The sequence below is a fragment of the Melanostigma gelatinosum genome, assembly GCF_949748355.1.
Source record: "Melanostigma gelatinosum genome assembly, chromosome: 7".
NCBI lineage: Eukaryota > Metazoa > Chordata > Actinopteri > Perciformes > Zoarcidae > Melanostigma > Melanostigma gelatinosum.
In genome coordinates, this window is record NC_136640.1 from 4,657,730 (window position 1) to 4,681,582 (window position 23,853).

At 43.3% G+C, this 23,853-nt stretch overlaps 2 protein-coding genes across 2 annotated transcripts; both read right to left on the reverse strand.

Annotated features, from left to right (window-relative positions):
• Window positions 1–415: 415 nt before the first annotated feature.
• On the reverse strand, window positions 416–8,503 carry LOC306779869 (TRPM8 channel-associated factor homolog). The gene is made up of 11 exons (XM_079271935.1): window positions 7,802–8,503; window positions 7,299–7,515; window positions 6,794–7,085; window positions 5,593–5,894; window positions 5,330–5,504; window positions 5,024–5,118; window positions 4,232–4,442; window positions 2,835–3,071; window positions 1,885–2,108; window positions 1,574–1,687; window positions 416–1,200 (listed from the first exon to the last, which is right to left on the reverse strand). The coding sequence occupies exons 1-11, from the start codon at window positions 8,446–8,448 to the stop codon at window positions 958–960; spliced, it is 2,757 nt and encodes a 918-aa protein (XP_079128061.1). The 5' UTR covers window positions 8,449–8,503; the 3' UTR covers window positions 416–957.
• Window positions 8,504–11,822: 3,319 nt separating this feature from the next.
• Window positions 11,823–23,049, reverse strand: LOC306779870 (TRPM8 channel-associated factor homolog). Its single transcript, XM_079271936.1, has 12 exons — window positions 22,968–23,049; window positions 22,002–22,758; window positions 21,499–21,715; window positions 20,994–21,285; window positions 19,816–20,117; window positions 19,553–19,727; window positions 19,268–19,362; window positions 18,474–18,684; window positions 17,067–17,303; window positions 16,121–16,344; window positions 15,810–15,923; window positions 11,823–12,947 (listed from the first exon to the last, which is right to left on the reverse strand). Exons 2-12 carry the CDS (start codon window positions 22,646–22,648, stop codon window positions 12,705–12,707), a joined length of 2,757 nt encoding a protein of 918 aa, XP_079128062.1. The 5' UTR covers window positions 22,649–22,758; window positions 22,968–23,049; the 3' UTR covers window positions 11,823–12,704.
• Between the last annotated feature and the right edge of the window lie 804 nt (window positions 23,050–23,853).

Consider the following 23,853-nt stretch of genomic DNA (forward strand, 5'->3'; position numbering starts at 1 on the left):
AGTGGAGCATGGATTTCATGAGTGGAGGTGTAGTTGAAGTTATAAGTTAATTTGGCAAAAACGTACATCATTTCAGTTGCAACGCGAAGAGCGCTGTTCCTGTAGGATATCCGCTCGTTGACTCAAGGGAGGTGAAGAAGAGTTTGCTTGTAACGTTATCCAGCATTCATGTAGCGTCAGCAGGCTGCGTCCAGCATCCAGCAGCAGAAGTGCCGTCTACGAGCTTGTGCTTGTTTACTCAAAGCTCATAAATATATAACTTGACACGTGTCCGCATTGCAACAAATTTGGCAAAGCGCTCCATGGGGTCATCCACCAACTGTGGGGATCAGATGGGCTTCTCGAGATATGGGAAGGACACACAGAGACGGAAAGACAGATTCCTTGCTTTATAGTTCGTCATTTTCCAGTGACAATTAAGGCAAATTAACATAAACACAAACATAGTGAAAGATTCAGCTCCTAGCTCTGGATGTGTTATGCTGATGCTGTTATATTAACTATCTTACTAACATTTAGCTGCATGCAAACAGCTTGTACAATGTGGCACTAACTGCCCTGGGATTAATTCTGCATTACCAAATAAAACAAGTGCAGAGGTACAAACTAATCTTCATGACAAATCCTATCATCCTGATAAATATAGTGTCTGAATAATGACCTCTGGGTTTGTTGTCTTCCTAGAGAACTGACCAGTTTCTTACTGCATTCCCTCCTCTAAGAGGAACATATTCATTGATAGAGTGAAAACTTATTTTCAAATGGAGCTACTGAATTTAAAAGCTCAATGGTAAACGATGAAACTTCAGTTTCTTTTTTGAAATATTGCAATATGGTTAAATACAACAACAAAATAAGAACGAAAAAGCAGTGAATTAAAAATACCCACAAAATACTCAATATCAAGAATCTGGTCCTCATTGAACGCATCGATCTGCACTTTTAATCGGCAGAAGTTCAGTCGTACTGGACCATGGGGTTGTCACTCCAGGGAGGCAGATTGGAGAGCTTCTCCTCAGTGGCTGTTTCTATGGGCCAGCCCCAGGCTTTAAAGAATGCAGACAGATTCATCCCCACAGTCTGGGAGAAAGTCACAGCATACAGGTTCATCTTTCCACTGTTGTCCTTTGGAAAGTTGGTCATCTCGTGGTAGGCAGCAAACACCTTCTTAATGGCATCCCAGCCAAACTTGTCCTGGAGCTGCATGGAAGGAGACAGAGGTAAAGGAAAACCTGGAAAAACAGCATTGTTGTCTCTTCATCTTTTCATTCAACATTTTAGTTTGGTGTTAAATGCGCATTAAAGTGTCACTGGGATGATTTGGCCTGGAGAATGTCCGTCTTATTAGGGTTGAAACCCGAAGGCTGAAACAAGCTAGAGGCGTGAAATTCTTCCCCACAACTGGATTTGATGTGCAGATCCCAAATCAATTTGATCTACAAAAAGCTTCTTTGACCATAAAAGTCTGTCATGATGGATTTTTGCTCGACCTTTTGGTGGTGCAATTGTGTTGACTGACTCCTGTGTGACATATATTCTTTACAGAGTAGAATAAAAGGTATTTCTCTCTCACCTGCATGTATGTCTCCAGGGCCACCCACATTGACCAGTTGCTGAGTTTCTTGCCCTCCTTCACATACTCCTCTGCTCGACTCTTTCGATTTGCTAAAATCATCCTTGGCTGAACCTGCGTTGAACAAGATGAAATGATATGATCGTCAAACAATGTAATCCAAATGAAAAGCCAAACACTTTTTTCAACAAATAGTCGTCTTTTGTGACATTTATTGGTATATAAACACGTCACAATACATATTAAGACCATGCTCTTCTAGCTATTGGTCTCAGTTGTTTTATCAAACAAATAAAATAAAATGACTCCACCTTTTCCCTGTTGATCCCCAGCACCTCTTCATGCACATACACTGACCACAGGTTGCATGTGCACTCTGTGGTGTGTGGTCGGAACTCCCAGCAGCCTCTTTGTTGGTTGTGTCCCAGTTCATGGATGGGCCCCCACAGGCCTTTACTCCTAACATGGTCAACACTGACCAGCTGAGCTCCTGTGGCCTTGTGTGTCATGATGGGATAACCACAATGCATCCAACCTGGACACAGAAAAACAAACAGCGTCATAGCAATGGATCTTTAGGGCTCCATATCTATGGTAATACACAGTACTACGTAAATATTGTAGTACTGTGTATTACTATTCTCATTCTATGTTTAATTTCTGTCATTTTATTGACTATGTTGTAATTTTATTGTTGTTTATTCAGAACAAATGACATCTATTGCACTTTTGTCCATCCTGGGATGGGATTTTGGGGGGGGGGGGGGGGTTCCTTTTCCGATACGATGGTCCAAGGACAGAGGATGTTGTATGCAGTACACATTGTAGAGCCCTCCTAGGCAACTTTTTGCTTTGTGATATTGGGCTATACAAATGAATAGAACAGTAATATACAGTGTATTGTATTGCATGCAATCAGAGCAAAGCACAAGACACAAGCCTCATATTAGCATGTGTTGTTACAAATCTCATCATTCAATTAGTAATTTCAAACAAGAAGAGTTTCAATTTTTGAACCAGACATTGCCATGATGCAGTATGCACCCAATGTCATCTAGTGTCCCTCTGAGTCCTGGCAATATATTTTCATGATACTTTATGAATGGTTGTCTGTCTATTTCTCTTAGTTCTGTGATAGACTGGGGATCTGTCCATGGTGTAACCTACCTCTCACCCAGCCTGAGTTGGGACAGGCTTCATCTTTCAGGGACAAAGCAAAAACAAAATAAGGCAGACAGTGTCATAGTCGAACACAACGAACCATGGGATATCTGCACCTCCGTTACAAAGCGTTCTTTGCGAGGAAATTTGTGTGGTATGGCAGCCAGGTCAGCGACGCCCCTCATGATGTCATCCCAAAGGGTCGCCAACTCATCAGGGCGATCCAGGCTCCGAATGACATCTGATGGCACAGTGAGGATGATGTTTTCAAACTCTAACTCGGCCCAAGGTGACGGAGATGTGCGCAGCAATGTCCATTCAGCAGCCGTTGTCACGCCTGAAAAGAAGAAAGGGATGGATATATTTGAAAAGAGAGAAATGAATTACTACACACAATTATTTTGTAAGTTTTTGGCATTGGTTTCAGCACAGCACCAGTTCATCATCCGAGCCTCCCACATCCCAGGTCAAAGAAACTCCATGGCTGATTCACTTTCCCGTTTCTCGTTCCAGAAATTCAGACGATTGGCAACAGACTCAGACCCTCTGCCGACTCCAGGCCCACCATTTTCAGCCACCATCTTCAACTGACCCCGCAACTGGAACACCTAATCTCTGCCTCTCAAGATACCACTCTCATCATACCTCACGGGATGGAATAGCTTCAAAGCTTTCCAAGCCTCCCTCAGCCTTTCATTCCTATCACCCGGTATCCTTAACCTCACAAACATCATTATATTCGCTCATTCCCTCCTTAAGATCAAGTTTTCCATCATACGGGTCTACATAAGCGGAATTAACTGCCTCATGAAACTATCCTTAAGGACTCCGTGTCCAGCCTTGACCCACTCACACATCACTCTTCGACTCAAAGGTCTCCAAAAAGCTGAACCACACCCTATGCCTCAACGTGTGCCCCTCACTTCGGACCTCCTCAGCCGCTGCATCCATACACTCAGGCTACCTGTCTCCCTTCACAGACAAAGTATTAGAGTCCATGTTCTTGCTGGCTTTCTTCGGCTTCCTGCGCTGCTCAGAGTTCACTGCCTCAAACTCTGACCACTATCCGTCACGACATGCTACCATGTCTGACATCTCCATCCATCCTCCCGACACCACCGTCTATCACCTCAAATGCAGCAAGACCAACCAATCCGGCCCACCTCAGCTCATCTACCTCTTCTAACTAGATTCATACCTCAGTCCATATGAATTCATCCATGACTACATAAGATCAGCCAGCCGAACTTCTGCGCAAGACCCCCTGTTCGTCAGAGAGATGGGCAAACAGAGCCAATCCCTTCCTCCCTCAACCCCTTTCCACTTCTTAAATCTATCCCTCTCATTCCATCATGCAATAAACCATTTGAAACCCATCTGGTTATTAGCGTCCTCCTTGTTAGTTCATAAACAATATACCTACACATCTGCCATTTACCCCATGAGGATATACACATCAGCAGACCAATACCAGTGTGTAACCCCCAACAGACTCACCGGATTTATAGTAAGGCGCAGGTACAGCCATCTGCACTATGGCCTCTACCCCCTCCACCTTTGTTTTGGGTGGAACCACCAGGTAGATTAGTCCCCCCCACAGGTTCCACACCTGCATCATCTCTGAGGTTACAAGGAATCGCTCGTGAACGCACGCCGCTCTCTTCAATTCTCCGCCTTTCAGGTGGTCTGTTTGACAGCCTATCTGGATCTGAGGAAGAATGTGTGTTACTGATTGTTAACTGTAGTTTGTAATATAAATAAATGGACGTAATGCTGAAAAGAAGGAAATGGTAATGGTAATGACTGCAGTGCATTTAAAGACAAAAAGTGGTTTCCTTCACTTCATTTTGGAGCAGCCATGGGGGTTAGGTTTTGTTAGATGTTGGGGGAGGGGCCTGCTGCCTCTGCAGGGGATGAGCTGGACCATCAGTGGGGGAGGGGATTCATGTATGTTGGACTGGGGTGGGGAAATGTTGTTGGAGACAGGGGCAGTGTACGAAATATGGGTGGGCTCGGACCCCCCGAGGCCCCTTGATTGACACTTCTGACTCCCTGCAAGTCTCAATACCAAAATTACAGGGGTTCTCTAAAATCATAAGACAATTATTTGTCACTTGCAATTGTCACTAAAATGTTTTTTAAAAGCTTACTTTTGTGTGCATGTGTTCCCAAGATTTCCTCTGGGTATTTCGCACACTGGACAGGGACAGGGGCATGCAAGGAGTGGGCTGGACCTCCATTGGGGGCACAACATTAACAACACCAACAAACTTAATTTGTGTACAGCACCTTCCAATCTTTGTTGACAATCTCTGCTGGCATGGCAACGAAGGTCTTCATACCAGGTGAGAGGTAGACCCCTGTACTGATCCACTCCCCTCCTCCTGACATGCACAAACGCACACACACACACACACACACACACACACACACACACACACACACACTTATATTCAACAGGACTTGTGGTGCAGTGTGTGGTCAACACAATCATTGGGATACTACCTAAGCATCGCAAGTCTGCTCATTCTGCATGTAAGTTGTAACTTGTTGTTGTAACAGTTTGCATATTTGTCCACAACAACGAGGTCTCACCTTCTGTGTTGACATTAATCTTGATTCTGTGGTTGTAGACAACTGGCATCAAGGGGTTATCCTTGATGAGGTAGGGCAGCAGGGCATCAGGATCTGGGCAAACCTTGTACACCTCTGCCCCCACACGAAGGAGTAGGTGGTCTCTGGGACTCTTCACAGGACAGCTTTCACACACCTGGAAAGAAAATGACCAAAGATGTTGTTGTAATAGATTTGGGTGGATGTCAGCTTTGTACTGCTGCACTGGATTTTTTATAACTCACCTGAGGCATGTCGGAATTCATCACAATGTAAGTGAGGGTGGACACCACCTGTTTATAGGAGGGGCAGTCATGAGCCTTCATTTGCAAGTAGGTGGCGCAGTCCGTGCCCAGCATTTTGAGGTGCTCCTCCTCATGCTTGCTAAGCTCCGCACCGTGAGATACATGACTGGCAAAGCGGTGCAGGAGGTGGCGGAAGTGGTAGAAGTCTTTGATGGCCTTGCTTGGCATGGGGGCCTTGTATAAACCTGCACTGATGGTTTTCCTCAACAAGCTCAAGCCCATTACATTCAGGATCTTGTTCCCTGAAAGACATTGCAGCAAACACAAACTCATTGGTGAAACTATTACGTTCAGGGTGGGAGTGGGTGGGTTAACAGAATGTTTAGATTTAAGTGTATGCAGGCCTGTTACATATAAAAAGCAAAGTGGCCTATCAATGAAAAATATGTTCTCTTTGTGGACATCAAAACACCTCTTCTGTCTTTGGTCATTTTAAGTCGAGTCATTTTAGATGTTCTTAGCGTCTGCCAGACTTTATCACCAGCTGTAATTCATATGATTAATTAACCTGTTTGTGTGGCTGCTGTATATATACAGGACTTTACACAAACCACTAGCAGCCATTTGAAGCTGGCTCAGGCCTGGGCCTGAGCTAGCACTCAACAGCTTCTTTTCGATTGCCCAGTGCTTCAACCTTCCTGCTGCTCAGCACTCTGGCCTCTCTGCAAATGTACTCTTCTTCAATTAAACTATTAAAATGATCAAGGCAGCACCTGCTCTCCTGCATTTGGTATCTTTCTTTTGCAATGACGAACTCCAGTGGTCACCAGTATACTCTGGGGGACTGTGCCTACAAGTTCTGTAACTTTCTGAAACCAACAATCCAGCACTGCAGAGGTGAGAGACTAAGCTGAGTTTCAATTTCTCGAACTACTATTAGTGGTACTTTTTATGCGTACAACCAGATGCAATACCATGAATTGCCTTTATGGTAAAACTGTCTGAAAATGTGCACCACTCTCCCCATAGTCAGAAAGTATCGCATCTCTCCCCTCTCTATGAAGACTGGCCAAGACTTTGGATGCAATCACACAACATGATGTAAACTACTTCATAACACAACCCATAGTCATCGTGCTTGCCACCACTGCAGGCACCCAAACAGCGAACTTTCCTGATTCTTGTTGGTGTACTCTCATACCTGTGAAATCTGTTAATTCGTTTCGCCCAGGGTGTGACTGTGCCCAGTACCAGGCGTGTCCACCGATCAGCAGGCCTCCTCCCTCTGCCACAAACTGTTGGATTTCCTCCATATGATCAGCGCTGTTTGGTTTAGTCACAAATACGCTCAGGTCTCCTCTGAAGTTTGTCTTCTCACACTTCAACCCTGACTTGCTGAGAACATTGGGGGAGATATTTTTTGCGACACCAACGACACCCTGCCGACCTTCATCCAGCCAATGAAGAGCATTTTTCCAAAATGGAGCGAGTGTCTGCCATAAAGGAAGTTATTACAAGAAAGGCATATCAGCACACAGCTCATTATGTAGCACACTAGAAACATTTAATATTTCACTCAATAAATAGAGTAATCATAATTACTGTCATACTATCTACCTTGTATTATTGCCTACATTAACATATGTTTCTTATTTAACTCATGAAGACAAACAGTCTACATTAAATGAGTCTGACGTGAACTCTACCTCTCGTGTCAGAAGCCCTGCATGTGTGACCACAATGACTCGTCCCTTTCCATAGTAGCTTCCTGCCAGGAATGCTTGTCCACTCTCCGTGGTCCCGATGGGAAAGGCTAGCGGGCCGTGGACCAGAACCTCAGAGTATAGACTTCCACCTTGGAGGTCAAAGTCTGAAACCCCCTCGAGTAAGAACTGCAAGTCATCCTCAAAATCCTTTCCGAGCCTGTATTTGAAAGAGGAAAGATAAAGATAGATGCCAACTATGTGGGTGAGTCTAATTAAGTTAATCAATTTTCATCTGTTTTCATTCATAATCAAAACATTTTAATGGGTTGATTTTGTGTCTATGAAAGTCAAATAAATAACAGTAGGAACAACCATATGTGATGCATTATATTTATTATTAGTCTACTGATTTTGATATTGTGATAGTAAACTGGAGGGCCAAATATGTGGAGAGGTTTTCGTATTAGAAGTTGCAATAAATGAAAAGTACAGTATACACTTACACTACGGCCATCCAGGAGGACGGGATCTGTGGGTAGACAGGCAGGCACTCTGCCTCACCCCGACGGTCAGAGAAGTAGATCCCTGCCACACTAGAAACCTTATTCCCTTCAAACTGAAGCAGTGTGTTCTCCTTAGGGTGTTTTTCAGCCCAGCTCCACGCCTGCCCTGCTATCAGCACTCCTCCCCCAGCTTTCAGAAAAGCCACCAGGTCCTTCACGTCTGCACCAGCACTGTAGGCGTCCGTCACGTACACACCAACCTCCCGGTTGTCACTAAAGGCCCCAACAACTGTGACTTGGAAGCTGGATTTGCTGAGGTTATCAGCAACTCCCTTGATCTGTTTCTGGACCCCCACAGACACATTGTCAGATCCATCTCCTCTCAGCCAGGTCAGAGCGTTCTCTACCAGAGCAGGAAAGGCGGTCAGGTAGCCCTCATGACCCAGGACCACAATCCTCCCACGGCCGTACAGAGAGGCTGCCATCAGGACATGGCCTTTGCTGTCCATTGCTAAAGGAAAAGCGTGGTCTCCAGTCAGCACCAGGTCACTGGGAACACAGGGGCCACGGAGGTCCAGCTCCCTAAAGCCTCTCATCAGGGACATATAGGCCCCTTCATGGGGATTTGTGATGGGTTGGTTGGACATAGTGAGTAGGATCGATGCTCTGAAGATCAGATGAGAAGGGAGGCGGATGTAGAAAAAAAAGCTGTCAGATGTAAATTGCGTAAAGTTTAACAATTGTTCTCAGACTAGTGGATGTTGAGTCAGTCGGACTGTCCTGTGGGGAAAAAAGGAGAGACCTGACAGATCAAAACAAAAAATATAAAACTACATTTCCTTTATGTTAGACATCATGCAACAATAAAGTTAGAACAATAAAACATCAATCTAAAACTTTAGCCTCGGAAACAAAAGAAATGTCCTGTAAATTATTATCCTAAAGTCGTCATATACAAACCAGAAATTTCAATGAAGTTATGTTTCTACCTGTAAAGTTGTCTTTCTGCTTGTATTATTACACTGCGACACTATAACAAGCACTCCTCCAAAAAGACTTCCTTGCAGGAGAGAGGAGTCAATATAAATGAGAGCAAGAGCAGGAGGGACGGTTTTGGTAGAAATGTGAAGGACAATAAAAGGAGGAACTTCAACACCTGACACCATAAAGGGAAGGAACACCTGTCATTTGTTGTTTTGTTAAAGTTCGAGGCTTAAACAGGTTGGTTGACGCAGACAAACCCTGTGACGGTATAAGAAACCGGTTCATCCAGTCAGTATTTTTAGATACAAATTTTTGTGGGAGAGGACAAGTCATCTGAAATGATCCCTGCTAAGCAGCATGAAGTCACACACATCGAGTCATATATCAACCCAGGAATCAAACAACTAAGTCACCTTATGATTCAATTAATGAGGCTAAGTCTAATATATAAATAAGTCTTATGTCAGACATCCAAATAAATAGCTTGTATTCAGCTGTAGATAAAAGACTGCAGATGTATGCTTGCATTGTGGAAACACGTTCTGGTCTGCGTGGGACACCCAAATAATCTAAATGCACATACTTGGTTACAATGGAGACTGGAAGTCACTAACCCTTGCCAAATGAAACTGAGTAGGAGAGTCAAAAAATACATAAACTTTCATTGAAGTCAGTGGAAATATCATAGGCATATTATTTCTTTGAGTTAAAACAATGGACCCAAACTCTAAAGTTGAATGTTAGAATGGTTGTGGGGAGATGTTTACTTCAAGTAAAATCATTTAATCTCACAAGATTGTCATTCCAAGATTCGATCATGCAGAAGTTGACTTAAACCATATAGTCAGAATGGTGAACCCACCACTGGATAAAACTCTCTATTATTTCTCTCTCTCTCTTCATTTGGGTGGACAAGCTCTCTCTGGTTGGACTGGGATAAATCCCCCAGCTGTTCTCCAATCAACCAGTAGGGGAGCTGTTTACAATAACTGCAAGGTACAAAAGATTGAATGGCGAGAGGAATCAAATTAAGTAGACTTGCTTGTTCATTTTCCATTGACAGGCATTAAAGTCAAATATTATGTAATGAAATTAAAAACATCTTAAAAAGCCTGACTGATTTACTGTCACTGTATGATATTAAGATTGGGTAATAAAGCAAATTATGTACCAGGGAAAGAAGCAGCTTATTAATTCACACACACAAGAAACATCTACACATCCCTGAAAGAATAAGGCTGGGGATATATTTGCTTTTTAACCAGGTGTTCCTGTTGCTTAGGACGTGTACAACCAACGGATGCAGGATACGCAAGGTAGCGTCATGCGCATGCAAACGTGTAGTTAAAAGCAAATATCTCCGACCTTAATGTTATCATGACCCTAAAACTAAAATCTGCATTTCATCCCTCTAGTCTACACCTTCAATCAGCAGAAGTTCAGTCGTAGCTCCTGGACTTGAGTGCCTCAAAGCTTATGTGTGTTGAGCCAAAGTCAATATTTGTAGACACTGAGACTGTAATAATATCAGTGTTATAATATCACATTAACTGTGTCTACTCAACATCGTCACACACTTCTAATGGTTTTGCCACAAAAGCAACCCAGGTGCTGCATTTGCATCAAGTCAGCGCTCAAAGCATCAGGTAAACCCATAACTTAGTTTATGAGGCAAAATCCAAACTATAAAGGTTATATATTAACGAACCAAACAGATAGCTTTTATTCAGCTTTAGATACAATACTGCAGATGTTTGCTGGCTTTGTGGGAACACTTTCAGGCCTGATCTACTTCCCATACTTGGTTACAATGGGAACAGGACTCACTGTATTTCATGATCCTCTGCCAATTTAAACAGATTACGAGATTCAAAAACAAAGGATACAGTGGAAATATGCTTTGGCATATTCCTCCCTCAACTTAACTTATCAGAATGGTTGTTACCTCCTCAATACCTCACTTTTCTTCCCACCAGCAGCATTTATTCTTTATGTGCATGTGTCTGTGTTACGCACGTTTATCTGTTCAGAATTAGTTGTCTTCATTTTTGTGCATTTATTCTGTCAGTGAAAGGTCATAACAAGAAGAGAGACAATCTTAAGATATCACAGTCGCGACGCCAGGTGCGTAAAGTGGGTGAGTTTGTCACCCTTGCTTGGACCACGCCCATCCTCCAATTTTACCTTTATTTCAATCTCGACTGCACACCTGTAAAGTTCCATGACTGCATGATGCACTGCAGTGATGCTATCAAGTTAACAAATCTGTCCACAAACACCTGAAAAAGGACTCAAAAGCGCCTCTGTGGTGGTGTGGACCCAGAGATCGACACACACACTCAAGAAGACTCGCAAAGGTGGGAAGAAATACTAGTATCGCTGTCACGGCTGGAAGAAACTTGCAGACAAATAGATTCCCCAGAAAAACCTGCTCTTCCTGTCCCGGAGCACAGAATGTAGTCTATTGAACTACAAACAGGAATGGACTCGTGATCATTAGTGCGCAGCTGAACAAGCACTTGGCCCACCCTTATGGAAGCCCGTTTCCGCCACTGTGAGGAAAAAATAAAGGTCCTGTTATCTCTAAATTTCGAGATAACAGGACCTTTATTTTTTCCTCACAGTGGCGGAAACGGGCTTCCATAGGAACTCCCTTCAAATGAACTGGTAAAATTCCATAGCAGTTCTCCCTTCAACCGGCAGGGGAGCTGTTTTACAATAACTGACAAAATTAGAGTGAACAATAAAGTAATTGTTCAGGTGAATTTGCAATTACATTTTACATTAAAGCAAGCTGTATAACCACAACAACTATTATCTATATTACTTCAATGTTGTACAATCCACATATCTAGTTCCATATGTGAATATGGTGAATTTGACCACAAGTTCTACAATAATTCATCCCTTAGTTCTCTTCTCATTCAAAAACAAACGGATGAATGAAAATAAGTAGCAGAGGGGTGCATTAAATGTTTATTAGTGTATTTTCCATTGACAATAAAGAAAAATGCTAAATTGAAGACATGTAGCAGGAGATCTTATAAAGCATGAATATACTTTACAATAACAAGCATAAGCATTAGGGCAAATGGAAGATGCAGTTTACTAATTCAACAAAGAAACATCCACATATCTCAAAGTGAATTACTGTTATTATGACCCTTAAATAGAAATGCGTTTTTTTTCTCCCTATAAATTACTTGAAAGGTTCTCTAAACAAAGTCTGTGATGGAGGGCACGAACAGCGCTAACAACAGCTGATAGAGGTGTAAGGTGGGCGTTATCAGCTGAAACCGCCTGTGGGCGCAGTGCAGAGCGCCGGGCATCCAGTGGGTCACACAAACAGGAACTCACATGCACGAACATGCACGCACGGCCGGACCGGCTACGGATTTCGACACACGGAGGGAGAGCAACTTCATTCTATGCTCAGGACGCTATTACCCCACTGTATCTTTACACAGATAATAGGTATTTGCTGCTATATTAATACTCTGAATGTTGTATATCGCTCCCTATAACTCGTTTATAATAACTTGTATACAGCATCGGTTACAGTGCTAGTGCTAAGGACTTAAGACAGGTGGAATGACAGCAAAGGTATTAATGCTGCGGTTCCAAAAAAATAAGTGTTTCGCAGGTTTTCTAACTCATCTTCAAAATGCAAGTGTAGCCCACCTGGTAACGAATATTAAACAAATAAAACATGTTCTTTTCAAATGGAGCTGCTGAATATAAAAACTGTATATATTTGGTTAACTATGTAACTCACATTTCGTTTTTTAAATATTGAAATAAATATGGAAAATATACAACAAGAAAAGAAGAAAAGAAAGTCCGTTAATTCAATTACCCACTGTGTAATAAATCTGGTCCTCATTGAACACATTGATCTGCACTTTTAATCGGCAGAAGTTCAGTCGTACTGGACCATGGGGTTGTCACTCCAGGGAGGCAGATTGGAGAGCTTCTCCTCAGTGGCTGTTTCTATGGGCCAGCCCCAGGCTTTAAAGAATGCAGACAGATTCATCCCCACAGTCTGGGAGAAAGTCACAGCATACAGGTTCATCTTTCCACTGTTGTCCTTTGGAAAGTTGGACATCTTGTGGTAGGCAGCAAACACCTTCTTAATGGCATCCCAGCCAAACTTGTCCTGGAGCTGCATGGAAGGAGACAGAGGTAAAGGAAAACCTGGAAAAACAGCATTGTTGTCTCTTCAGCTTTTCATTCAACATTTTAGTTTGGTGTTAAATGCGCATTAAAGTGTCACTGGGACGATTTGGCCTGGAGAATGTCCGTCTTATTAGGGTTGAAACCCGAAGGCTGAAACAAGCTAGAGGCGTGAAATTCTTCCCCACAACTGGATTTGATGTGCAGATCCCAAATCAATTTAATCTACTGTGTTGTCCCGATCTCTGAATAACATCCATTCAAATATCATGACACAATTTCATTCAATCGACCGTAGAAGCCTAGAAGACATTATACAACATCTGAAGTCATCCTCCTGCTGCTTGGATATTCTACCAACACACTTTTTCAAAAATATTTCAAACTGCATGACCACTGATCTCTTAAATATTGCAAACACATCCCTTCTCTCAGGTGTCTTCCCACAAGCCCTAAAAACTGCAGTTATTAAACCGCTCCTAAAGAAGGCTAGTTTAGACTCCGCAACGATGAAAAATTATAGGCCAATATCAAACCTCCCATTTTTAAGTAAAATAATTGAAAAAGCGGTTTTCCAACAGCTGACCAACTTCTTGGCCGTAAATAACTGCTTTGATGTTTTCCAGTCAGGCTTTCGACAGCACCACAGCACTGAAACTGCTCTTGTTAAGGTTTTCAACGACATCCACTTAAACATAGACAATGGCAGAAGTTCAGTCTTAGTGTTACTGGATCTCAGTGCTGCATTCGACACGGTCGACCATGCCATACTCCTAGAAAGACTAAACATCTGGGTGGGACTCTCTGGCACAGCACTTAACTGGTTTGAATCCTACTTGAAGGACCGAGAATACTTTGTGTCTGTAGCTGATTACACATCAGAGCTGACTAAAATGACATGTGGTGTTCCCCAAGGTTCAATACTGGGGCCTCTTCTGTTCAACATCTACATGCTTCCACTAGCTCAGATTATGGAAAGCAACAAAGTGTGTTATCATAATTATGCAGACGACACACAAATCTACATAACTATGTCACCAGGGGACTATAATCCCATACAAGGGCTGGGTAACTGCATTGAACAAATAAACATCTGGATGTGCCAGAATTTTCTTCAATTAAACAAAGATAAAAACAGAAGTAATTGTTTTTGGTACCAAGGATGAACAATTGAAAAACACCGCTCAGCTTCAGTCACTGATGTTAAAACCCACAAACCAAGCCAGAAATCTAGGTGTAGTTATGGATTCAGACCTCAACCTGAACAGCCATATCAAGACAATTACAAAATCAGCCTACTATCACCTGAAGAATATATCAAGGATTAGAGGACTTATGTCTCAACAGGATTTGGAAAAACTTGTCCATGCATTTATCTTCAGCAGACTGGACTACTGTAACGGTGTGTTTACAGGTCTCTGTAAAAAGTCCGTCAGAAAGCTGCAGCTGATTCAGAACGCTGCAGCTCGAGTCCTCACTAAGACCAGGAGGGTGGATCATATCACCCCAGTTCTGATGTCTTTGCACTGGCTTCCTGTCCAACAAAGAATTGACTTTAAAATCCTACTGTTGGTTTACAAAGCACTGAATGGTTTAGGGCCAAAATACATCTCTGATCTGCTGCTACCTTACGAACCATCCCGACCCCTCAGGTCGTCTGGGACCGGTCTACTATCTGTTCCCAGAGTCAGAACTAAACATGGAGAAGCAGCGTTCAGTTTTTCTGCTCCACATATCTGGAACAAAGTCCCAGAAAGCTGCAGGTCTGCTGAGACCCTCAGCTCATTTAAATCAAGATTGAAGACTTTTCTGTTTGCTGCTGCCTTTAATTGAACCACATTCAATTAATATATTAATCAATTTCCTGCATTTCTGCATTTTACTACTGCATTTTATTTCTTACACTGTTCTTAATTGCTGTTAAATCTCCTTTTCGCCTTATGTTTTGATGCTTTTAATGGTTTTAAAAGGACTGCACAATATATCGCCATTTCCTCCGGGACCGAGTTCGTGCAAGGCGTACACTATAAAACGCAGATCGGCAGAGATCTTTTCCAGACGTGGTTTGTGTGCGAGTAATTGCAGAATTGCGGCAGTGTATGGTTGATTGCGTGCAGCGCAATGTCTCAGGGAGACATCGAATCAAATTTAGAAAGTGTACAATATGTCGCCATTTCCTCCGGGACCGAGTTCGTGCAAGGCGTACACTATAAAACGCAGATCGGCAGAGATCTTTTCCAGACGTGGTTTGTGTGCGAGTAATTGCAGAATTGCGGCAGTGTATGGTTGATTGCGTGCAGCGCAATGTCTCAGGGAGACATCGATTCAAATTTAGAAAGTGTACAATATGTCGCCATTTCCTCCGGGACCGAGTTCGTGCAAGGCGTACACTATAAAACGCAGATCGGCAGAGATCTTTTCCAGACGTGGTTTGTGTGCGAGTAATTGCAGAATTGCGGCAGTGTGTGGTTGATTGCGTGCAGCGTAATGTCTCAGGGAGACATCAATTATTGTTTCAATGTATGTTTTAAATCTCCTTTACTTTTTACGACTGAATTGTATTTCTTACACTGTTTCTTTAATTGTTTTTAAATCTCCTTTTCTTTTGCCTTATGTTTTGATGCTTTTAATGGTTTTATGTGAAGCACTTTGAATTACCTTGTTGTTGAAATGTGCTATACAAATAAACTTGCCTTGCCTTGCCTTGCCTTGCCTTACAAAAAGCTTCTTTGACCATAAAAGTCTGTCATGATGGATTTTTGCTCGACCTTTTGGTGGTGCAATTGTGTTGACTGACTCCTGTGTGACATATATTCTTTACAGAGTAGAATAAAAGGTATTTCTCTCTCACCTGCATGTATGTCTCCAGGGCCACCCACATTGACCAGCTGCTGAGTTTCTTGCCCCCCTTCACATACTCCTCTGCTCGACTCTTTCGATTTGCTAAAATCATCCTTGGATGAGCCTGCGTTGAACAAGATGAAATGATATGATCATCAAACAATGTAATCCAAATGAAAAGCCAAACACTTTTTTCAACAAATAGTCGTCTTTTGTGACATTTATTGGTATATAAACACGTCACAATACATATTAAGACCATGCTCTTCTAGCTATTGGTCTCAGTTGTTTTATCAAACAAATAAAATAAAATTACTCCACCTTTTCCCTGTTGATCCCCAGCACCTCTTCATGCACATACACTGACCACAGGTTGCATGTGCACTCTGTGGTGTGTGGTCGGAACTCCCAGCAGCCTCTTTGTTGGTTGTGTCCCAGTTCATGGATGGGCCCCCACAGGCCTTTACTCCTAACATGGTCAACACTGACCAGCTGAGCTCCTGTGGCCTTGTGTGCCATGAGGGGATAACCACAATGCATCCAACCTGGACACAGAAAAACAAACAGCGTCATAGCAATGGATCTTTAGGGCTCCATATCTATGGTAATACACAGTACTATGTAAATATTGTAGTACTGTGTATTACTATTCTCATTCTATGTTTAATTTCTGTCATTTTATTGACTATGTTGTAATTGTATTTGTGTTTATTCAGAACAAATGACATCTATTGCACTTTTGTCCATCCTGGGATGGGATTTTTGGGGGGGGGGGTTCCTTTTCCGATACGATGGTCCAAGGACAGAGGATGTTGTATGCAGTACACATTGTAGAGCCCTCCTAGGCAACTTTTTGCTTTGTGATATTGGGCTATACAAATGAATAGAACAGTAATATACAGTGTATTGTATTGCATGCAATCAGAGCAAAGCACAAGACACAAGCCTCATATTAGCATGTGTTGTTATAAATCTCATCATTCAATTAGTAATTTCAAACAAGAAGAGTTTAAATTTTTGAACCAGACATTGCCATGATGCAGTGTGCACCCAATGTCATCTAGTGTCCCTCTGAGTCCTGGCAATATATTTTCATGATACTTTATGAATGGTTGTCTGTCTATTTCTCTTAGTTCTGTGATAGACTGGGGATCTGTCCATGGTGTAACCTACCTCTCACCCAGCCTGAGTTGGGACAGGCTTCATCTTTCAGGGACAAAGCAAAAACAAAATAAGGCAGACAGTGTCATAGTCGAACACAACGAACCATGGGATATCTGCACCTCCGTTACAAAGCGTTCTTTGCGAGGAAATTTGTGTGGTATGGCAGCCAGGTCAGCGACGCCCCTCATGATGTCATCCCAAAGGGTCGCCAACTCATCAGGGCGATCCAGGCTCCGAATGACATCTGATGGCACAGTGAGGATGATGTTTTCAAACTCTAACTCGGCCCAAGGTGACGGAGATGTGCGCAGCAATGTCCATTCAGCAGCCGTTGTCACGCCTGAAAAGAAGAAAGGGATGGATATATTTGAAAAGAGAGAAATGAATTACTACACACAATTATTTTGTAAGTTTTTGGCATTGGTTTCAGCACAGCACCAGTTAATCATCCGAGCCTCCCACATCCCAGGTCAAGGAAACTCCATGGCTGATTCACTTTCCCGTTTCTCGTTCCAGAAATTCAGACGATTGGCAACAGACTCAGACCCTCTGCCGACTCCAGGCCCACCATTTTCAGCCACCATCTTCAACTGACCCCGCAACTGGAACACCTAATCTCTGCCTCTCAAGATACCACTCTCATCATACCTCACGGGATGGAATAGCTTCAAAGCTTTCCAAGCCTCCCTCAGCCTTCCATTCCTATCACCCGGTATCCTTAACCTCACAAACATCATTATATTCGCTCATTCCCTCCTTAAGCTCAAGTTTTCCATCATACGGGTCTACATAAGCGGAATTAACTGCCTCATGAAACTATCCTTAAGGACTCCGTGTCCAGCCTTGACCCACTCACACATCACTCTTCGACTCAAAGGTCTCCAAAAAGCTGAACCACACCCTATGCCTCAACGTGTGCCCCTCACTTCGGACCTCCTCAGCCGCTGCATCCATACACTCAGGCTACCTGTCTCCCTTCACAGACAAAGTATTAGAGTCCATGTTCTTGCTGGCTTTCTTCGGCTTTCTTCGGCTTCCTGCGCTCCTCAGAGTTCACTGCCTCAAACTCTGACCACTATCCGTCACGACATGCTACCATGTCTGACATCTCCATCCATCCTCCCGACACCACCGTCTATCACCTCAAATGCAGCAAGACCAACCAATCCGGCCCACCTCAGCTCATCTACCTCTTCTAACTAGATTCATACCTCAGTCCATATGAATTCATCCATGACTACATAAGATCAGCCAGCCGAACTTCTGCGCAAGACCCCCTGTTCGTCAGAGAGATGGGCAAACAGACCCAATCCCTTCCTCCCTCAACCCCTTTCCACTTCTTAGATCTATCCCTCTCATTCCATCATGCAATAAACCATTTGAAACCCATATGGTTATTAGCGTCCTCCTTGTTAGTTCATAAACAATATACCTACACATCTGCCATTTACCCCATGAGGATATACACATCAGCAGACCAATACCAGTGTGTAACCCCCAACAGACTCACCGGATTTATAGTAAAGCGCAGGTACAGCCATCTGCACTATGGCCTCTACCCCCTCCACCTTTGTTTTGGGTGGAACCACCAGGTAGATTAGTCCCCCCCACAGGTTCCACACCTGCATCATCTCTGAGGTTACAAGGAATTGCTCGTGAACACACGCCGCTCTCTTCAATTCTCCGCCCTTCAGGTGGTCTGTTTGACAGCCTATCTGGATCTGAGGAAGAATGTGTGTTACTGATTGTTAACTGTAGTTTGTAATATAAATAAATGGACGTAATGCTGAAAAGAAGGAAATGGTAATGGTAATGACTGCAGTGCATTTAAAGACAAAAAGTGGTTTCCTTCACTTCATTTTGGAGCAGCCATGGGGGTTAGGTTTTGTTAGATGTTGGGGGAGGGGCCTGCTGCCTCTGCAGGGGATGAGCTGGACCATCAGTGGGGGAGGGGATTCATGTATGTTGGATTGGGGTGGGGAAATGTTGTTGGAGACAGGGGCAGTGTACGAAATATGGGGGGGGGCTCGGACCCCCCGAGGCCCCTTGATTGACACTTCTGACTCCCTGCAAGTCTCAATACCAAAATTACAGGGGTTCTCTAAAATCACAAGACAGTTATTTGTCACTTGCAATTGTCACTCAAATGTTTTTTAAAAGCTTACTTTTGTGTGCATGTGTTCCCAAGATTTCCTCTGGGTATTTCGCACACTGGACAGGGACAGGGGCATGCAAGGAGTGGGCTGGACCGCCATTGGGGGCACAACATTAACAACACCAACAAACTTAATTTGTGTACAGCACCTTCCAGTTTTTGTTGACAATCTCAGCTGGCATGGCAACGAAGGTCTTCATACCAGGTGAGAGGTAGACCCCTGTACTGATCCACTCCCCTCCTCCTGACACGCACAAACACGCACACAGACACACACACACACACACACTTATATTCAACAGGACTTGTGGTGCAGTGTGTGGTCAACACAATCATTGGGATACTACCTAAGCATCGCAAGTCTGCTCATTCTGCATGTAAGTTGTAACTTGTTGGAACAGTTCACATATTTGTCCACAACTACGAGGTCTCACCTCCTGTGTTGACATTAATCTTGATTCTGTGGTTGTAGACAACTGGCATCAAGGGGTTATCCTTGATGAGGTAGGGCAGCAGGGCATCAGGATCTGGGCAAACCTTGTACACCTCTGCCCCCACACGAAGGAGTAGGTGGTCTCTGGGACTCTTCACAGGACAGCTGTCACACACCTGGAAAGAAAATTACCAAAGATGTTGTTGTAATAGATTTGGGTGGATGTCAGCTTTGTACTGCTGCACTGGATTTTTTCTAACTCACCTGAGGCATGTCGGAATTCATCACAATGTAAGTGAGGGTGGACACCACCTGTTTATAGGAGGGGCAGTCATGAGCCTTCATTTGCAAGTAGGTGGCGCAGTCCGTGCCCAGCATTTTGAGGTGCTCCTCCTCATGCTTGCTAAGCTCCGCACCGTGAAATACATGACTGGCAAAGCGGTGCAGGAGGTGGCGGAAGTGGTAGGAGTCTTTGATGGCCTTGCTTGGCATGGGGGCCTTGTATAAACCTGCACTGATGGTTTTCCTCAACAAGCTCAAGCCCATTACATTCAGGATCTTGTTCCCTGAAAGACATTGCAGCAAACACAAACTCATTGGTGAAACTATTACGTTCAGGGTGGGAGTGGGTGGGTTAACAGAATGTTTAGATTTAAGTGTATGAAGGCCTGTTACATATAAAAAGCAAAGTGGCCTATCAATGAAAAATATGTTCTCTTTGTGGACATCAAAACACCTCTTCTGTCTTTGGTAATTTTAAGTCGAGTCATTTTAGATGTTCTTAGCGTCTGCCAGACTTTATCACCAGCTGTAATTCATATGATTAATTAACCTGTTTGTGTGGCTGCTGTATATATACAGGACTTTACACAAACCACTAGCAGCCATTTGAAGCTGGCTAAGGCCTGGGCCTGAGCTAGCACTCAACAGCTTCTTTTTGATTGCCCAGTGCTTCAACCATCCTGCTGCTCAGCACTCTGGCCTCTCTGCAAATGTACTCTTCTTCAATTAAACTATTAAAATGATCAAGGCAGCACCTGCTCTCCTGCATTTGGTATCTTTATTTTGCAATGACGAACTCCAGTGGTCACCAGTATACTCTGGGGGACTGTGCCTACAAGTTCTGTAACTTTCTGAAACCAACAATCCAGCACTGCAGAGGTGAGAGACTAAGCTGAGTTTCAATTTCTCTAACTACTATTAGTGGTACTTTTTATGGGTACAACCAGATGGTAAAACTGTCTGAAAATGTGCACCACTCTCCCCATAGTCAGAAAGTATCGCATCTCTCCCCCCTCTATGAAGACTGGCCAAGACTTTGGATGCAATCACACAACATGATGTAAACTACTTCATAACACAACCCATAGTCATCGTGCTTGCCACCACTGCAGGCACCCAAACAGCGAACTTTCCTGTTTCTTGTTGGTGTACTCTCATACCTGTGAAATCTGTTAATTCGTTTCGCCCAGGGTGTGACTGTGCCCAGTACCAGGCGTGTCCACCGATCAGCAGGCCTCCTCCCTCTGCCACAAACTGTTGGATTTCCTCCATATGATCAGCGCTGTTTGCTTTAGTCACAAATACGCTCAGGTCTCCTCTGAAGTTTGTCTTCTCACACTTCAAACCTGACTTGCTGAGAACATTGGGGGAGATATTTTTTGCGACACCAACGACACCCTGCCGACCTTCATCCAGCCAATGAAGAGCATTTTTCCAAAATGGAGCCAGTGTCTGCCATAAAGGAAGTTATTACAAGAAAGGCATATCAGCACACATCTCATTATGTAGCACACTAGAAACATTTAATATTTAACTCAATAAATAGAGTAATCATAATTACTGTCATACTATCTACCTTGTATTATTGCCTACATTAACATATGTTTCTTATTTAACTCATGAAGACAAACAGTCTACATTAAATGAGTCTGATGTGAACTCTACCTCTCGTGTCAGAAGCCCTTCATGTGTGACCACAATGACTCGTCCCTTTCCATAGTAGCTTCCTGCCAGGAATGCTTGTCCACTCTCAGTGGTCCCGATGGGAAAGGCTAGCGGGCCGTGGACCAGAACCTCAGAGTATAGACTTCCACCTTGGAGGTCAAAGTCTGAAACCCCCTCGAGTAAGAACTGCAAGTCATCCTCAAAATCCTTTCCGAGCCTGTATTTGAAAGAGGAAAGATAAAGATAGATGCCAACTATGTGGGTGAGTCTAATTAAGTGAATCAATTTTCATCTGTTTTCATTCATAATCAAAACATTTGAATGGGTTGATTTTGTATCTATGAAAGTCAAATAAATAACAGTAGGAACAACCATATGTGATGCATTATATTTATTATTAGTCTACTGATTTTGATATTATGATAGTAAACTGGAGGGCCAAATATGTGGAGAGGTTTTCGTATTAGAAGTTGCAATAAATGAAAAGTACAGTATACACTTACACTACGGCCATCCAGGAGGACGGGATCTGTGGGTAGACAGGCAGGCACTCTGCCTCACCCCGACGGTCAGAGAAGTAGATCCCTGCCACACCAGAAACCTTATTCCCTTCAAACTGAAGCAGTGTGTTCTCCTTAGGGTGTTTTTCAGCCCAGCTCCACGCCTGCCCTGCTATCAGCACTCCTCCCCCAGCTTTCAGAAAAGCCACCAGGTCCTTCACGTCTGCACCAGCACTGTAGGCGTCCGTCACGTACACACCAACCTCCCTGTTGTCACTAAAGGCCCCAACAACTGTGACTTGGAAGCTGGATTTGCTGAGGTTATCAGCAACTCCCTTGATCTGTTTCTGGACCCCCACAGACACATTGTCAGATCCATCTCCTCTCAGCCAGGTCAGAGCGTTCTCTACCAGAGCAGGAAAGGCGGTCAGGTAGGTCTCATGACCCAGGACCACAATCCTCCCACGGCCGTATAGAGAGGCTGCCATCAGGACATGGCCTTTGCTATTCATTGCTAAAGGAAAAGCGTGGTCTCCAGTCAGCACCAGGTCACTGGGAACACAGGGGCCACGGAGGTCCAGCTCCCTAAAGCCTCTCATCAGGGACATATAGGCCCCTTCATGGGGATTTGTGATGGGTTGGTTGGACATAGTGAGTAGGATCGATGCTCTGAAGATCAGATGAGAAGGGAGGCGGATGTAGAAAAAAAAAGTTTAACAATTGTTCTCAGACTAGTGGATGTTGAGTCAGTCGGACTGTCCTGTGGGGAAAAAAGGAGGGACCTGACGGATCAAAACTAAAAATATAAAACTACATTTCCTTTATGTTAGACATCATGCAACAATAAAGTTAGAACAATAAAACATCAATCTAAAACTTTAGCCTCAGAAACAAAAGAAATGTCCTGTAAATTATTATCCTAAAGTCGTCATATACAAACCATAAATTTCAATGAAGTTATGTTTTTACCTGTAAAGTTGTCTTTCTGCTTGTATTATTACACTGCGACACTATAACAAGCACTCCTCCAAAAAGACTTCCATGCAGGAGAGAGGAGTCAATATCAATGAGAGCAAGAGCAGGAGGGACAGTTTTGGTAGAAATGTGAAGGACAATAAAAGGAGGAACTTCAACACCTGACACCATAAAGGGAAGGAACACCTGTCATTTGTTGTTTTGTTAAAGTTCGAGGCTTAAACAGGTTGGTTGACGCAGACAAACCCTGTGACGGTATAAGAAACCGGTTCATCCAGTCAGTATTTTTAGATACAAATTTTTGTGGGAGAGGACAAGTCATCTGAAATGATCCCTGCTAAGCAGCATGAAGTCACACACATCGAGTCATATATCAACCCAGGAATCAAACAACTAAGTCACCTTATGATTCAATTAATGAGGCTAAGTCTAATATATAAATGAGTCTCATGTCAGACATCCAAATAAATAGCTTGTATTCAGCTGTAGATGAAAGACTGCAGATGTATGCTTGCATTGTGGAAACACGTTCTGGTCTGCGTGGGACACCCAAATAATCTAAATGCACATACTTGGTTACAATGGAGACTGGAAGTCACTAACCCTTGCCAAATGAAACTGAGTAGGAGAGTCAAAAAATACATAAACTTTCATTGAAGTCAGTGGAAATATCATAGGCATATTATTTCTTTGAGTTAAAACAATGGACCCAAACTCTAAAGTTGAATGTTAGAATGGTTGTGGGGAGATGTTTACTTCAAGTAAAATCATTTAATCTCACAAGATTGTCATTCCAAGATTCGATCATGCAGAAGTTGACTTAAACCATATAGTCAGAATGGTGAACCCACCACTGGATAAAACTCTCTATTATTTCTCT

What these genes read in the sequence shown, in the direction of transcription:
- LOC306779869 (XM_079271935.1), bottom strand. Translation starts at nt 8,448, where the DNA reads ATGTCCAACCAACCCATCACAAATCCCCATGAAGGGGCCTATATGTCC. An exon ending in TGAATTCCGACATGCCTCAG is followed by an intron (nt 5,505 to 5,592) that starts GTGAGTTATAAA and finishes TTTTCTTTCCAG; the next exon opens with GTGTGTGAAAGCTGTCCTGT. An exon ending in TGCGCCTTACTATAAATCCG is followed by an intron (nt 3,072 to 4,231) that starts GTGAGTCTGTTG and finishes TCTTCTTTTCAG; the next exon opens with GCGTGACAACGGCTGCTGAA.
- LOC306779870 (XM_079271936.1), bottom strand. Translation starts at nt 22,648, where the DNA reads ATGTCCAACCAACCCATCACAAATCCCCATGAAGGGGCCTATATGTCC. An exon ending in GATTAATGTCAACACAGGAG is followed by an intron (nt 19,363 to 19,552) that starts GTGAGACCTCGT and finishes TGTGCGTGTCAG; the next exon opens with GAGGAGGGGAGTGGATCAGT. An exon ending in GGAGGTGCAGATATCCCATG is followed by an intron (nt 16,345 to 17,066) that starts GTTCGTTGTGTT and finishes TTCTGTGTCCAG; the next exon opens with GTTGGATGCATTGTGGTTAT.